Source organism: Grammomys surdaster, unplaced genomic scaffold (genome assembly GCF_004785775.1).
Source record: "Grammomys surdaster isolate TR1022 unplaced genomic scaffold, NIH_TR_1.0 126219, whole genome shotgun sequence".
Lineage (NCBI taxonomy): Eukaryota > Metazoa > Chordata > Mammalia > Rodentia > Muridae > Grammomys > Grammomys surdaster.
In genome coordinates, this window is record NW_021621022.1 from 480,648 (window position 1) to 498,238 (window position 17,591).

The 17,591-nt window shown below is 42.9% G+C and overlaps 1 protein-coding gene across 1 annotated transcript in view; it reads right to left on the reverse strand.

Annotated features, from left to right (window-relative positions):
* The window catches only part of Kpna3 (karyopherin subunit alpha 3), a 70,021-nt gene extending 58,891 nt beyond the window's left edge, over positions 1-11,130 (reverse strand). Inside the window, exon 1 of the mRNA XM_028758713.1 lies at positions 10,909-11,130. Within this exon, the coding sequence (XP_028614546.1) occupies positions 10,909-10,977 (69 nt within the window). The 5' untranslated portion in view covers positions 10,978-11,130. The remainder of the gene's footprint in view (positions 1-10,908) is intronic.
* Positions 11,131-17,591: the final 6,461 nt, after the last annotated feature.

Genomic DNA, 17,591 nt, shown 5'->3' on the forward strand with positions numbered 1-17,591 from the left:
TTTCTGATCTGGATCTTGGCATGGAGATCTTGAGGCATAGTGGCTATGAATCCCAGCAGGAGACCAAGGCAAGGAGATCTCTGAGTTCAAGGTCATCTGGGACAAAGCAAGTCCCAGATTCAGGCATGGTGGCACACATCTTTAATCTGGGCCACACCTTCTGCTGGAGACCTACATAACAACATTGGAAGAAGAAGGATCCTCTCTCTCTTCTTCACCTGCTCGCCTTGTGGGACTGAGCAACTGCTAGATTCTTGGACTTCCAGTCACAGCTGCTGCTGACCATTGTTGGGGAGTTGGACTACAGACTGTAAGTCATCATAACAAATTCCCTTACTATATAGAGACTGCCCATGAGTTCTGTGACTCTAGAGAACCCTGACTAAAACAGGCACTTTAAATAAAGAAGAGACAAAAGCATTCAGATTGAAAAATCCCACCAAGAAAACTGGTTTTGGTGGTAAACACCTGCAATCCCAGCATGTGGGAGATGCCTGCAAAAGGACCACAAACTCAACCTCAGCCAAAGCTACCTAAGACCCCCCTTTTCAAAACACAAAACAAAACAACCTACCAAGAGATAGCCAATAACAGGAAAGTAGCTTCCAAAGGCCAAATCAAAGCATTGTTACCAAAAAGATATAATAAATGTAATGTCACTGTTCAACTCTTTGCAAATGCTAGGCCTTGAAGCATTTCCAGAGCTTTTTCAAGTACAACCTTTCTATAACCGACTCCATTTCCTTAGATATGGTCAAGCATTGTCTATACTCTAGCAGCAAACTGCATACAGGTATTAGAGAACTTAGCACACAACAGGGAATTATTAGGCCTAGGGAAGGATCTCCCCCTAAAACTCCCTACATCTGTGTGTATGTTCTTTTAATTCATTTTAATCTTATATGTAAGAATGTTATGCTTACATGTGTATCTGAGCACCTCATGTGTGCAGCATCTGCAGAGAACAGAAGAGGAATCAGATTTCCCAGAACTGGAGTTACAAATATAAGATTGTAAGCCACCAGGTGGGTGCAGGGAATCATGCCCAGGTCCTCTGGAGCCAGTGTTCCTTACCATTGGCCACTTCTCTTGTCTCTCTTGTTTATAAATTTTATGACAAAACTCTGCCTGGAACACGGGAAAACATTAAATATTATTAAGTCTGGTCTCTAATCACTAGGGCTATAAATCAAATAAAAAAAGAAAGAGGATACTACAGAAAAACATGCTGACAGATCAGAAATAGCAGATTCAGCCTCACAAAAGAGATGAACAAAAACTCCACAAGTATAAGAATAAAAAACCAAGTTTCAACTTATCTAAGAAACTTAAGGCATTAACTATAAAAAAAAGATATGTATAATGGATATTAAGAACCAATAAAACAAAATTATAACATAAGAGGGCAGAGAACAGTGTAAGACATTTTATTTAGAACATGGCACTCTAAAGAAAAGAAAAACTGGTAAAGAAAAGAAAAACTGGTAGATAAGGAATTCTATACCAGAAAGCCTGACAGTTCAGTCACTCCCTTTCTTCCATTTCTCTACTGACAGCTTTGTGGAGGTCAGTCACTGTTACAGTACAGTAAAACCTGTTCAGCATCAGTTTCTCTGGCCAAAACTCTCTAGGTCAGGGGGGAAAATATTTTCACTTTCTTAAATCAAAATTTCAAATAATCAATTCCATATCATAACTGACATAATAAGGGTATGGCAAATCCATAGAAAGGGGAGTTGCCTTACTACCACTGTTCCCTTTCTTCATGATAGGAGCAGACCTAGAAGGAATGCTACAGTTAGATTTGTACTAGCAAAATAAAGTCAATGTAGGAACGCTGCAAGTTACACAAGACAATACCATTGACTCTGAAGCCAGCTTTCTAGAAATATACTTTGTAACTCCTTTACTTGATAGCAAAAGTTCATGTTACCTTTTTCTCCTTCAAGTGTTGTCCAGTATGTCATCTCACTAAAATATCTAAAATTCATGTCAGCAAATACAGTAACTTTCATTTCTGTGACCCTGTTATCAAATAATATTATCAGCATATACTCTAAAATATATAGCATCAATTAAAAATTTTGATAAAAAAATGCTGAACTGTGAATGCTGGTAAACACCTGTAATCCTACACTCAGGAAATATGGGCAGGAGGCTAGAAGTTCAAAGATAGGCTTAGCTACACAGGGAATTTGAAGGCCAATGTGATTTATATAAGTCTTGTCATAAGCAAACTGAATCTGATCATTTCTCTGTAAGTTTAACTTCCAGTTTACAGAAAAGCCTGAGGATGGTGCAGAATATAAGGAACAAATTAAACTACACCATGAGGAAAGACAAGCCTGTGCTAGGATCTTCTTTTAGGCTCAGCCATATGAAACTGCTGATTCTTGGTTGTTCTAAACCACAAAAATGATAATTTCCCATGGTGCAATGCAATGTAAAAACACTGACCTAATTTTTTTCCCCAACAAATTAATGGTATTTTAAATAGTGAGAAATACAAGGATGCACACACCTGTAATACTATCACTACTAGGAGGCAGGAGCATCACTGAAAGTTCTAGGCCAGCCTGGACTATACAGTAAAGCTTTGTGTCAAAAACAAAACAAAACAAACAAACAAACAAACAAACAAAGAAAAACCAGTAAGGCTGAGGATGTAGCTCAGTTGGTAGAGTGCTGGCCTAGAATGCTAGAACCCCTCGGTTTGTTCCCCAGCACTGGACAGTGGTACATACAGGAGTATTGAGAGTTCAAGGTCGTCCTTGGCTATACAACAACTTCAAAGCCAACCTGGGTAGATACATGAGGACCCTATCTAAAACAAAAAAAAAGGCCTAAATAAATAAATTAATAAATGGTAGACAAACAACAGCCAAAATGTAGGAAATAACTCAAGTATTCACTGATAGAAGGAACAGAGCAGTGGTTCTCAACCTTCCTAATAATGCAACCCTTTAATACAGGTCCTCATGTTGTGGTGTCTCCCAACCTTAAAACTATTCGTTGCTACTTCACAACTGTAATTTTGTTACACTTATGAATCATAATGTAAGTATCTGTATTTTCTGACGGTCTTGGGCCACCCCTTGAAGGTGTCGTTCAACACTCACACCAAAGGGGTCGCAATCCACAGGTTGAGAACCACTGGGATAGGCAAAATGCAGTACATACATACAATGGAATATTAAAGGAAGGAAAATTTTATACATGCTACAGTAAGGATGAACCTTGAAAACATTGTGCAAAGTAAATATAAGCCAGTATCCAAAGGCTTGTGTAATGAATCTTAATCTACTAAGCACTTGCCTTAATCTCCTAACACTTTACCTGTCTTAATGTTTAGATTCTATTTTCAAAGTAAAAGGGAAAGACAGTATAGGAGTAATAGTCTCAGTTCTAAAGTGTACTACTGTGCCTGTTCCTTTGTTGGCCATCTAAAGACAAGATGGTCACTAGCAGCTCTGTGGGAGTTCCACCAGGATTCTCACTCTTGCTTTCTCCTCAAACCACCAGGGCCTAATCGGGGAAATATAGGCTGAACACATGCCAGCAGTGGCAACAGTCTGTATCTCCAGTTTCAGGGGATCAAACATGCTCTTCTGGCTACCTCAGGCACCAGGCATGTTGGTACACAGACATACATGCATGAAAAACACTCACATGCATAAAATTAATTAAATGTATAAGCAAGCAAGCAAGCGCACGCGTGTGTGGTGTGTGTGTGTGTACACACTTTGGGAAAATGACAGTACCAGTATGGGTGCATTCAAAGATTGTTTTGGTGGTTCCTTTGTTTCAACCATATTGTTCAGTAGACACTGAAGGTTAGAGTCGGTACCTCAAAAACCCCCACAGATGGGAAAACAGACAAAACACAATTCAATTCATTACTACTACTACAATAACAAAAATTCCCTCAGGAGCAAAGAAAAGTACCTTGATCTACAGTACTTAAGAGGTAGGAATTAGCCAGTCAACAGGAGGCAGAAAAGGATATTTCAGTCAGCAAGATAGCCCTGAGAATAGAAACAGCCCTGGGAAAGAGGAGAGGGCAGACTCCAGATTATGTATAAGCATATAAGACGTTCAGTGTTGTAGAGCTTAACTGAGTGAGGGAAGGGAGGGGTGGTGAGGAAAAAAAAGCATCAGGCTTACTGAAAGATCCCAGTGAACTAAAGGAAGGGCACCACTGAAGGAAATTTTTATACTGCCAGGTGACAGGCAATGAGGCCTCAAGTATGGAGAAGCAGGAGGAGGACAAAGTTAGAATAAACAGTCGAGGCTAAAATCCAAACACCACAGAGATTGAAGCTACACTGACTGACTGACATCTGACTGGAGGTGAAGGTAAGGAAGGAATCCAAGAAGATTCTCAGGTTTCAAATTTAGTCACAGTTAGGGCAATAAGAACACAAAGAGAACATGGCTTTACCACTCGCTGAGCACGAGAAGCTGCTGAGGTGTCTGTGTGACCCCTCCAGCAGAGGACTAAAATAGATCTCATTCCTGTTCTTGCCATCCCCCTCCCCACCTCAGAGAAGTGTTGGTTAAAGCTAAAAGAACTGCTGGTGTGAACAAGAATAGTTGGTCATAGAGGAAGACTCACAGGCACAATCCTAACACATGCCTACCTACACTCAATGAATAGGCAGTGGAGCTGGCAAAGGCAAAAAAAAGTCAAGACTGAATGGGCCAGGAAAAGGGACACACACCCTCAACCTCCTCCCTGTCGGCAAATTCAAAACTAGTGCCTGACATATGACTCCGAGATTCCTGAAAAATGGCACAGTCTGCAAATTTAGGAATAGAAAAGTATGGCGAAGGATGGAGCTATAAGCACCTTCGAGACATTGAAAGTGATTAAATGGAGCCAAAAAGGAGAATTGTGATTCCCTAAAAACACTTTGTGTTCAATTGCCATTATTTAGAAAGGCTAAATCTCAACATGCTAATAAAATAAACATAAACTATGAATTCTGTACTAATCTTTCTTCTAGTTTACACTCAAGTATGAGTTTGTTCACCTTACAAAAGTATGTTAAAGCAAAACAGACTGGGTTTGGCTCAAAAGAAATGACCTTACAGAGGCTGGAAGGCTGGTTCCCTGGTTAAGAGCACTGTTTCTGCAAAGGATGAAAGATCAGTTTCCAGCATCCAAGTGAGATTTTTCACAACTACCTGTAACTCTTAATTCCAGGGTATCCAATGCCCTCTTATGGACTCTGAGGGCATCTGAACTTATGTGTGTGAACACACACAGAGAGTCTTTTTGAAATACCTTAAATCTTTTTTAAAAGCCTGAATTTTAAAAAGATCTTACAATATTTTATCTTTCATCCCTAAATACATAGTTTTAAAAAGTATATTTATTATCTAGTCCCTTTTCTTAAAAAGTATGTATGAAATTTTACCAACCAATTACTAAATGACCAGTGACACTGCAAGGTCTCTACACTTACTAGTCATCTTAATAGGCCCCATACTTTAAAACCATATACATGTAGACTATCTCTATTCCAAACAAGTGAAGACAAATTCACTCAGGAAAGCACTAGAGCACAGCAAGCTGATAGCACAGAACACAGGCGGTCAGCAAAGACCTTATGGGGGCCTTCTGAAGATCTGTTTCATTAGAACGATAGTGTGGGAGAATCATAATCTTACTGATCATAGAGATATATGAAGGTGTCTTGTATACCAGCAGTATACAAGAGAACTGTGTGTAGGAAATCATGGAGAACCTTTTACTAATACAATAGAAGGTCCAGAGAGAAGACAATTTTGGAAATGCACTGGAAATTGATTACAAATGAAAATGTGTTTTATCTTTGGTACTAAATCTAAAGGCTAAATGTTCAGGGTTTGTTAAAGCAAGAATTCAGGTGTTTTTGTTTTGTTTTATAAAACAACTCTCTGCTAATAAGAATAAAACCTTTCAAGAGTAAAAAAAAAGGCAAATAAATTCAAATGATAAACTATATAAAATATATTATTAATGTTTTACAGCACCAAATAGAAATTTTATGATACAGTCAGCATTTCTTCACTACTTTCCTGGCTTACAAACCTTCAGACATGCTTCACTCATGCCAAGCCACAGTTTCCCTCAGTGGAAGAGAGCAAAATGAGCAAGAGAGAGCTCTCTGGTTTAGAGTCACAGAGTTCTGACACAAGCCCAGGCTCAGTCCCTTACCATGTTGTAACTCAGGGATATTGAAGAGTTGTAGGCCTCAGGTTTCTTCCACAGCAAATGGGAATTGTAATAGTGCCTACTTTCATGGGATGGCTGTGGGCAAATAAATAATCCATATAAAGTACTTAACATCATAAACACTCATTAAGTGTTAAGGTTTCTTAGTTGCTATATTGCTGTGAGGAGACATCATGACCAAAGCAATTTATAGAAGGAAGCTTTTAACTGGGGACTTGCTTACAGTTTCAGGGCTAGACTGTGATCATCATGGCCTAGAGGGCAGAGGCAGACAGGCAAGTGGGAGGGCAGCAGGCAGGTAGGCCAGCTGGCCAGCCACTATAATAGTAGCTGAGAGCACACATCTAATTCACAAAGTGCAGGCAGAAAAAAGAAAATGCAACTAGGCCTGGTGCAAGCTTTTAAACCTCAAAGCCCACCCCCAGTGACAAAATGACACACCTCTTCCAGCAAAGCCACACCTCCAAATTCTTTAACAGTTCCCCCAAGTGGGGAGCAACCACTCAAATATACAAGCCTATGGGGGTCATTCAAACGACTAGTTTCTTACTTTGTTATTATTAATTATTGACAAAAATGCCATATCCAGGCCATCCAAATAGCTCAGTAGGTAAAGGTACTTGCCACTAAACCTGGCAACCTAAGTTTGACCTCCACCCAAGAAAGGAAACAACCAACTCCTGTAAGCTGTCCTGACTTCTATAAGTAAATTGTGTCTCATGCACAAAAAAAAAAAAAAAAAAACAGATGAATAAACAAAAAGTTAGCTAGGTAGTGGTGGCGCACACTTTTGATCCCAGCAGATCTCTGAGAGGCCAGCCTGGTCTACATATAGAGTGACTTCCACGACAGCCAAGGCCACAACAGAAAAATCCTGTCCTAAAAACAAACAAACAAACAAAAAGTCATATTGTTGAAGTTTATGCACACCCATGTGAATAAGACAAGGTTACCTTGGGCTCCAGCTACCTGAATGTCTGTTTAAGAATCATTCACTAGGGGCTGGAGAGATGGCTCAGCGGTTAAGAGCACTGACTGCTCTTCCAGAGGTCCTGAGTTCAATTCCCAGCAACCACATGGTGGCTCACAACCATCTGTAATGAGATTGGATGCCCTCTTCTGGTGTGTCTGAAGACAGCTACAGTGTACTCATATATAAAATAAATAAATAAATAAATATTTAAAAAAAAAAAAAAAAGAATCATTCACTAAGCAGAATATTTCTGTTTTATACACCTTTCTAAATCTGAAAAGAAAAAAACAACTTTCTTTTTTAAAAAGCTTCAGGATCAATGCCTTACATGAAAAATGTCTAGCATTGAGACACAAACTCAGTCCCATTTCTTCTTCACTTGTCTTTCTAGGTTGGCTATAAAAATCTGATTCCCTTATCCAAGCCTCAGTCACTACCAATGATTTAGCTTCTTCACTCCTACCTATGCATGTATGCTATCTTCTGTGACCTTTATACAAAAAAGATGAGGAAGGGAAGGAAGATTAAGAGGAAGAGCAAAAGAGATGAATGAGAAGGGTCATCAAGTCCTGATTTCAAGTTATAGCCACTATGTCCAGCCTTAATTTTTAGAAAATCCCTTGTTACAGACAACACTTCTTGCAACACTATCCCACCAGACCAACTCCTGTAATTATGCCTCTTTTGCACCTGTAACTATATTCACTAATTTCTCATCTGCCCATCTCAAGTTTGACATATACTTCCTCTAAGATCTACCACTCCATTCTGTACTCCAAAGCCCTTTGATAAAGTCACTATTAACAGAATGTCTCTAAGATGGTGTCTCCCTGCAACCCTTTTTCTACTCACTCACAGCCCTCAGAGAATGCTGCCTTATTTTCCTTGTACCAGATGACTGCATAATTTAAAAGTGTTTTATCTTTTGTCTACACTATTTGTAAAGAAAGAAATAATATCAAACACACGAATAATCACAACTACTTAATTACAGTGCTAACTTGTACTGACTCAAATGCAGCATGGCTTTTAATGGGAAAAACGAAATTTAATATGGCTGCATGTCCTCTAAGTTCTGTTGAAACCCACAATAAAGACCCTAGATTAGACCAGATCCCAGATTACCCTTCCACCACATTTCTAGCACCCGCCCCCTCCCCATATCCCCTTAGTAAAAGCAGTCCTGTTGCAGTTCTAGAACTTTTCATCTAGTGTTCCTCAAAAGCCTACCCACTTCTTCCACCCTGGCCCTCCCCTTCCCCGGTTAACTCCTTTTCACTTCATTTGCTTATTTTTTGAGATAGGGTGTCCTATAGCTCAGGATGACTTTGAACCCCTAACTTGCTGCTTCCCCCTCAAGTGCTGAGATTACTGAGTGCGCAACCAACCTTTTCTTTGACTCTTCAGGATCAGTTCATTCCCATTTATTTATTAGAAATTAATCAGATGCTGGGCGGTGGTGGTGCATGCCTTTAATCCCAGCACTTGGGAGGCAGAGGCAGACAGATTTCTGAGTTCGAGGCCAGCCTGGTCTACAGAGTGAGTTCCAGGACAATCAGGGCTAACCCTGAGAGACCCTGTCTCGAAAAAAAATCAGACTTCATCATTGTTTGTACTATAGTCACCTAATAGTTACTTAGCAAATGAATGAATGAATGCTCGACCAGCACATTACAGAAATATGGTGATTTTGTATTAAATTCTTTTCCCTAGTAAACGATAGTGCCACATCACTTAACGATTTAATCAGGTATCAAGTTCTTGATATAGCATACCAATATATAGTTCTTTGTGTCTGCCACAAAAAACTACCGTTTGAATGCCAATTTCATGTCCTAGACATACATACAAACATAGACTTGGAAATGAAATGTTGTAAACAAAATCAGACAGAATGGCGTGGCAACTCTACTGTCTTTTTCATGTATCCGCAAGCCACTTGTTACCTTCTACTAAGCAGCTAATATCTGCTGTGGATCTATTACATGCAGAAGTCCTTACAAGGTATCATTAAACAAACAGGACACAATGCTCAAGTGAATCATGACAAAAACTTACACCAACATCCAGAAGAGTAAAGAATGTACAAGCAATACAAGCATCCATATAAACCATTCAGGTTTTGCTTCCAGTAATAAAAGACAGCCTCAAGAAAAATTACTGGTGGGATAGAGTGTGGTGGCCCATGCCTGTAATCCCAGCACTTGGGACACTGAGGCAGGATTATTCTCTGTGCTCAACCAGTCTGCTGTGTAAGGCCCTGTCTCAAAAAGAAAACAAACAAAAAGCAAGAGAGACTACACACCACACACACACACACACACACACGGAAAAATTACTGGTAGAAAAAAATCAAAACTAAGTCTTATCAAAAACCAGACTGATGGCTGTTCCATGTGCTAGGTTTCACTTTTGTTTGGAAGTAATTCTCAAAAAAGAAACTTAAATGTGATCAGGACAGAGATAGAAGACCTATATAGTCTCACTCAAATGGGAATTCCACAGATATTCCCCCAGGTTTTTTCCAATTCATATTTAATTTTGTAGCTCTGAAAAATGGCCCAGCTTCATCTGATTCTTAATCAAACCAAACCCTGTATTTACCAACTAGCCTTTTACCAAAAACTATTGGACTACACAAATCATATTACCTACTATTAGAATAGAGACGAGGAAGTGGGCTTTAAACTATTTTCCCCATCAAATCCTGAGGTTGGGTCCCAGTGAAGTTTGTCCTATTACACTTCATTGGTTTTAGTGGGAGGAGAGAGACCTCTAGCGCTACCTCAATAAGCAGAGTTTGCAAATAGTAGCTGCTAATGTCACCTTAATGAGACAATGGCAACATGCTGAGTAGCAGCAAACTGAGTGACCACAATGAATGTTTACAGTTTTGCAACCACTTGGAAAATCTACTAGCTCGGTAGCATGTGGTATATACACGGATGTAGGAATCTATGTATCCAATTTATTTCTGGAAAACAGGTCAAAGAAATTATCTTCCTATTATTCATACTTCCACTCCAAAACCAGCTTAAAAAAAAAATCCCAAGATCAGAGGTCTGCACAACCTCCTTCCCAAAGCTTCAACACAATAGATGGTAAACTATTGTCCACCTTTATTTAGCTCGCTCCAAATGCCAGCAGTCACAGGGGTACGAGCTGCAACAGCTCGGGAAGACTGATCCAAAGGACAGCACTGGAATATAAGAAAATGGTCTTGGCGCATCCTACCCTCCCCCATCCACCACCCTCAAACAAGTCAGTTACCCGGCTGGTCCCCACCCCCCTCTGAGGGCTGCCACCGCCCGCCTGGGCCCGGCTCGCACAAGGTAAGCGCGGGGACCGAGGCTCCATGTGCGGCAGCGCGGGAGGCTGCACCGGCTGCCGACACGAGCGGCGGCCCGGCCCCGGCGGTGCGGTCGGCACGAGGGGCGGCTGCATCCCGGTCCGTCCTCCCGCGCGGCCCGCGGACCCCGCCTCGGCTCCACATCCCTTCCCCTCCGACGCCAGGCCGCGCCCGCGCAGCGGGGCCGAGCGCTCAGCGGTCCCAGGTGCCGCGCTAGCCGCTCAGAGGGCGGCTGCTGCCCGGGCCGCGGCGCCCCGAGGCGGCGGCCAACTCCGACTGACCGCCAGCCGGCGAGAGCCAGCGGCCGCGGGCCCCCGCCCCTCCCCTCCCGGCCACCCGGCCCGGCCAGCAGCGGAGCACACTCGCCTCCACATCGCGGCCCTTGTTCTTGAAGCTCTTGATGCGGTGGTTCTCCAAGCCGGGGTTCTCGGCCATGGCTGCGCGCGGCTCCGGAGGCGGCTGCTCCTGCGGCGGCGGCGGCGGCGAGTCGAGCGGGAGGGGACGGAGGGGGAGGAGCGCGCGCTCCGTGACGCCTGGAGCGCGAGGTGGCCGCGGCGCGGGGGCGGCGCTGAGGAGAGGCGCGCGCCGGAGAAGGCCGGAGCGCTGGCCTGCCGGCTGTCGCGGTAACCCTGCCCTCACCCCTTCGTAAGGCCTCCCCACAGCCGCTAGTCATGTGCTAGAAATGGAGCCCGACCTAGCAGCTTTTACCGGCACCCCTGAAGCGGGGCGGGGGTGGGGGGCGGAAACTACAGTTCCCAGCATGCCGGGCGCGGGCCTGAGCCACGCCGTGAGATGACAAGAAGCATGCCGGGAGAGCTGTGCGCGCGCTTTCGGCTCGGCGCTCTCTGAGCGCGGGCTCGAAGCCCCACCTCTAGGCGGGGTAATGGGCGGGGCAACTCTGGAGATGGCACCTTGCGGCCTATCGGAAGAGAGAGGCGGAGTTCCGGGGGCGCACCTTGCTCCCTACAGCTTGGAAAATTAGAAAAAGAACGGCCACGCGTGCTTTGCGCTTTTGGCTTCTTTAGGGTCTCCTCAAATAGCAGCCACCCTCAAACCCTGTTCTCTTGCTCTGCTTCGGTTTTATAAATAGCACGCTTGTTTCCACTCCACAAATACATATGAGTGCGATGTGTGTGTTTATGCTTGCTTCCTGCACCGCTCTTAAACTCAATGAGAACAGAGACGTTGTCGGTCTCAAAAATCTGTCAGATCAAAACAGTACATAGTAAATTCTCATTTAAAAAAATGCTCTAGTATCCCCTGATTTCTCCAAGCATCCTTGTACAACCTTCACCTTGGCAGCCCTACCTTTCTATGACCCGTTGCTTTAGTCCACCTTAACACACAATGTAGCCTTCAGGCAGTTAATCGGGTCCTAGGGCTGCAGACTCCAGACTGCCAACTCCCTTTAGCTTACAGTTGAACAATAACAGTTTTTGGTTGATTTTAGTTGGTTGGTTAGTTTTGTTTTTGTTTTTACGGCAGGTGGACTTTATTTGATTGTATATGAGAATACTACATTTCAGAATTGTCCTAATTAGGGTTTCTATTGCTGTAAAGAGATACCATGATCACGGCAACTCCTATAAAGGAAAACATTTAATTAGGGTTGGCTTACAGTTTCAGAGGTTCAGTCCATTATCATCATGGCAGGAAGCATGGAGGCATACAGGCAGACACAGTGCCAGAGAAGGAGTTCTACATTCTCAATCCGGAGGCAGCAGAAGGAACTGTGTCCCACAAGGGACCTAGCTTGAGCATAGGAGACCCAATGTCCACCCCATAGTATTTCCTACTACAAGGCTATACCTCGTAATAGTGCCACTCCCTATGGGCCAAGCAATCAAACACATGAGTCTAGGGGGGCATTCCTATTCAAACCACTACAAGAATCTTCAGCAAATATAAGCTTGTGTGCAATGTTATGCTACATATGATCAAAAGGAGCCAGGTCAGAGTTTGTTAGAAATATACCATAAAGAATTCAGTTAAGACAAGCTTCAGAAGAAAAGGAACCCGAAAGTCAAAAGCTAGGAACTGAAAGGCTTGTGATGGCCAAGCTATCACCCAAATTTGTTTTGTGAGTGGCTGGTTATGGCCAATGGATAAGTAGAATAAAGGACTTAGACCATGTTTGCCCTACTGGAGTATGGTCTGCTGATGCCAGAAGTGTTTTCCCAGGGAAAACATAAAACTCCATTCTGTCCTCTGTATTTTTTGTTGTTGTTTTGTTTTACCTATTTTAATTGTGCTCCTCACCCACTTCCACCACCACTTTTTTCTTTCTATTTTTAAAATAAACGCATTCACATTTTTCACTGAACTTCAAGCCCTCAGCAATCCTGATCCAACCGCTCATTTGAAGGAGACAAAACAAAAACATGAAACAAAAACCTCACCTGTCACCTGGCATAAGGATAATGGCTCAGTCTTCAGTGGTAGAACTTTTGTTTGTCATCCTCAAATGTCTTGATTGACTAAAAGAAAACCGTGCCATGCACTGTTGCTCCAATTTGGTTATAGTTTGGCAGGTATTCCTTTGTGAGATCGCCTGATCCTCTCTGCCACTTCTCTTTGCATAGCATTGCACAAGTAGGACCGGTCAGTGAATGCTTCCTAAGTGCCAGACGAAGTGCACTAATGCTAGAATTCTCAGGTAAACAGAACAGTGGGGATGGTGTCTCCATCCCGGTTCTTCTTCGTTGCCAGAAGAGACAAATGATAAAGACGAGTAGAGAGACCAAAGTGTGGTAGGCACTGAGAAAGAAGCACAAGGCTTGTGCAAGAGGACCTTCCTAACATGCCAATTGCTCAGGCTCCTAACGCTCCTGAGTCTCCAGGCAAGGTGGCAAATGAAAGTCATGTTGAAGTACTTGAAAGCTACGGAACAAGCTAAAAAAACTTGAATAAAAATGTAACTCCAGAAACTGACAAGTGTACCTCCTTGTAATGGGTTTAAATGTAAGTTTCCTGACTTCTTAAAATTCTGGTTTGGAATGCCACTGTGATAGACCTGGATGCTGGCCCAGTCAGCAGCCCCAGAACAATGTTTCCTGTGGGCATTTTCTCTTCACTGTCAACCAGTCTGGACTTAGAATACCTAGAAAATGGGTAAGGCACACTTCTGAGTGTGTCCCTGAGGCTTTGTCCAGAGAAGGAAAGACATTTCTTGAACTGAAGATGGCATCTCACTGCCTGGGAGTCCCAAGAGGGGGAAAAAGGTAGAAAGAAGAATGGCAGCCCAGCACCTGCATTCCCATTTTCTCTGCCTATTGTGTGCTGTGCTTCTGTTTTATTTTGTTAAGAACACATTTGTATAGCTATTTGTGCTTTCTTCCAATTTCTTTAACATCAGTTGGTATTTAAGTTGAGATACTATAAGAATGTTCCCAAGGGACATTGCCCCATTGTAAATTTACAAATGCATTTGCAATTGTATGAGGAATAGTTACATCATGTTAGGCGTATTCATGACCTTGTTATTGTTTCATGTGGACATGAGATATTATTTGTGTCAAGTTGACAAGGGATAGATTGTAATGGCTATTCCTGGTTGTCAACTTGACTATATCTGGAATGAATTATAATTCAGAATTGGAAGGCTCACCTGTGATCCTGATCTTGAGGCTGGAAGGTATAAGTTTCTGACTTGGATCTTGGTGTGGAGATCTTGAGGCATAGTGGCTATGAATCCCAGCAGGAGACCAAGGCAAGGAGATCTCTGAGTTCAAGGTCATCTGGGACAAAGCAAGTCCCAGATTCAGGCATGGTGGCACACATCTTTAATCTGGGCCACACCTTCTGCTGGAGACCTACATAAGAACATTGAAAGAAGGAAGGCTTACTCTTCTTCACCTGCTTGCCTTGTGGGACTGAGCAACTGCTAGATTCTTGGACTTCCAGTCACAGCTGCTGCTGACCATTGTTGGGGAGTTGGACTACAGACTGTAAGTCATCATAACAAATTCCCTTACCATATAGAGACTGCCCATGAGTTCTGCGACTCTAGAGAACCCTGACTAATACAATTAGCTAAAGTTAAATTTCTCCTCAAAAATGCTAGTTTCATTTCAAGTGCTCACTAGCCTCCATATTGTGCCCACCACATTGGGTATCAGAGCTGTTGAACATTCTCGCAGAAGCTCTGTGGTTGCCCTAGGAAAAAACACACAGTTCCCCCTTCTTATTTTCTTAGATTTTCAATAATGGGCATTCTCTCAAAGTTTTGATCAAACTATAAAATAGAATACATATAACCATGAAGTGCTTGACATAATGCCAAACATGTGTTTACTTACTACATTACTAATGAAGGGCAGAAATTCAAACTTTCCAGGGACCCCCAAAACAACACAGGCTATCGCCATTGTTCATGGTTGCTCCAGAAAGAAATGATTATATCCTACTGCTGAAGGCACAGCACACTGCTTATAGGAATAGAAACTTCAAGCTGGGACTGACCTGAACACTTCCTCTCCACTGGCTAGTTTGCATAGTGCCAGAAGGTGCTACATGGGAGAGAGAAATGTCGATAGTCTTACCTATTGGTGAATGCTGCATACTATAATGCCAACCTGCTAGGCAAGATGTGTCCATCAGAGAAATAGTGGCCTGCTGGTATAGTGGGGTTGGGAGTGGCTAATGAACCACGTTTGAATTGAATTTGAGGTCTGCTCCACAGGAAAGAATTCACGCCTGATACTGTAAGTCTGGTCAAAAGCCCTAGAGGGGAACATTTTACTGTTGTCTTGCTAAGTGGACGTGGTGTCAGCCTGATTTCTAAACACTTATATTTATACACATAGTCTAGTGGCTTTCCTCAGCCTTGGGCAAGAAGCTTCTCCCTTCAGTGGTCATCAAGTAATACAAAGATTCATACCTCATCCAAGTGCTAAGAATAAGTGACTGTTGGCTGTTCATACCTAAATGGGACCTTGAAGGTAAAGGAGCAGAAATATGTAACAAGTAGACATGGAGACATGACCATTACACCCATGACCTCACTGCAGCTGTGGCTGCCTCTCTGCAGCTGTGGCCGCCTCCCTGTAGGCATGGTTACCTGTACAAGATCAAGCCAACATGATCAGCCAACATTCCAAAGGGAGGCACTGATTGGATTAAGTGGATTGAGAAAGGGGGGGGGGAGGGGAGGGGAGGAGGAGGGGGGGGGGCGGAGGAGGAGGGGGAGGAGGAGGAGGAGCAAGGGAGAATGAGAGCCAGAGAGAGAGAACGAGAGGGAGGTGAAGCAGGGTGAGGGTTGGAGTGCTTGCAAAGAGTAAGAGGGGAGAGGTGGAGGTTGTTACAATAAAGATACACTGTTTGTATGTGTGAACTTGTTAAAGAAGATATAAACAAAAAGGTATTCTTTTTAAACCTTTTGAGAGTCAAATAAGACCCGAACTTTATCTTCAGACCCTCGGTACTCAGAAAACCCTGCTGGACACACATACACTAAATTAAATTTAAAATGTCATACAAATTGGGCATGGTGGTACATGTCTGCAATTCTAGCATTCTGGTTGTGGAGGCAGGAGGATAATAAGTTTGGAGCCAGGCTAAGCTGTAGTGCAAGATTGCTTTTAAGAAAAAAATAATAAAGAGCTAACTAAAATTGAATGATAATTTAATATATACATATTTTTATTTCTTCTTTCTATTAGAGAAATGAATTGTCTCAGAGAAACTAGATTCCAAGCTTCTGCCCATTAATAGACCCAGAAGATTCTTGATTCCCAAATCATTCCTGACATTTAATTCTGGAACATGTTTGGCAAATGTCTGTACTCACACAAGAGGAAATCTGTCAGCTGTCTAGATTTGATTTTCAGAGCACTGAGGCAAAACTCATGCCACTGTCCCCCAGTTTAGCTCAGAAATAAAACCCATGTAAGTTCTACTTCAACTTCTGCATTCCTTCAGATCAGCATCAAAGTTGAGGGGAAGGGAGAGAGCACTGTGGATCAAGTGCTCCAAGAGCAGCCCCCCGGAAGAAGAGCACACTCTAGTCAGGAATACCAGCAGCCAGCACCACAAGAAGGGCAGATCCTTTAATCAACCCTTATGACAGCCTTCACCTTCAAACAAACAGGCCAAGTGCTGAGTCACCTAAAGCTCATGCTAGAATAAAGCTCATGCTAGCTAAAGCTTATGGAATCACTAAAATCACACTTCGGTGGTCCTCCATCCCCGAGGGATGACTCCGCTTCTCTTTCTGTGTGTTTTCATATTCAAGACAAATACAAGATTTTCTCCCCAAACCCAGAACACAGAACTGTTGTGGTAGAAAGGAAAGATCAAGAGAGCAGCAAGTGGACTTACACCATCTAGGTTAGTTTTATTGCCAGCTTGCCATAACCTAGAGTCACCTGAGATGAAGATACCCTAATAGAAGAAATGTCTCCCTAGTGCTGAGATTAAAATTGTGTGCCACCATTCCGAGCTTCAAGGATTTTTCCTATAGCAAAAAAGACAGTGTCTTAGTGAGGGTTACTATCACTGTGATGAAACACCATGCATGACCAAAGCAAGCTGGGGAGGGAAAGGATTATTACGTTTGTACTTCCACATTGTGGTCCATCACCGAAGGCAGCCGGGACAGGAACTCAAGCAGGATAGGAACCCAGAGGCAGGAGCTGATGCAGAGGTCATGGAGGGGTGCTGCTTACTTGCTTGCTCCTCGTGTCTTGCTCAGCCTGCTTTCTTATTGAACCCAGGACCACCAGCCCAGGAATGATCCCACCCACAACGGGCTGAGCCCTCTGCCATCAATCACTAATTAAGAAAATGCCTTACAGCTGGATCTTATGGAAGGAGATATTTTCTCAATTGAGGTTCCCTTTTTTTTTTTTTTCAGATAATTCTAGCTTGTGTCAAGTTGTCAAAAAACTAACCAGTACACCATCTTTAACCTGTTGGTTCTTACCCTTAGAGTTGTCCCTTACGGTCACAAAAAGATTCCCATAGGTATGAGAATTATGTCCACATATAGCTACATCTGAAGGTAGGAAGAGGAACGTGTCTCCTTATCCCCCTTCCCAACATCAGAAAGA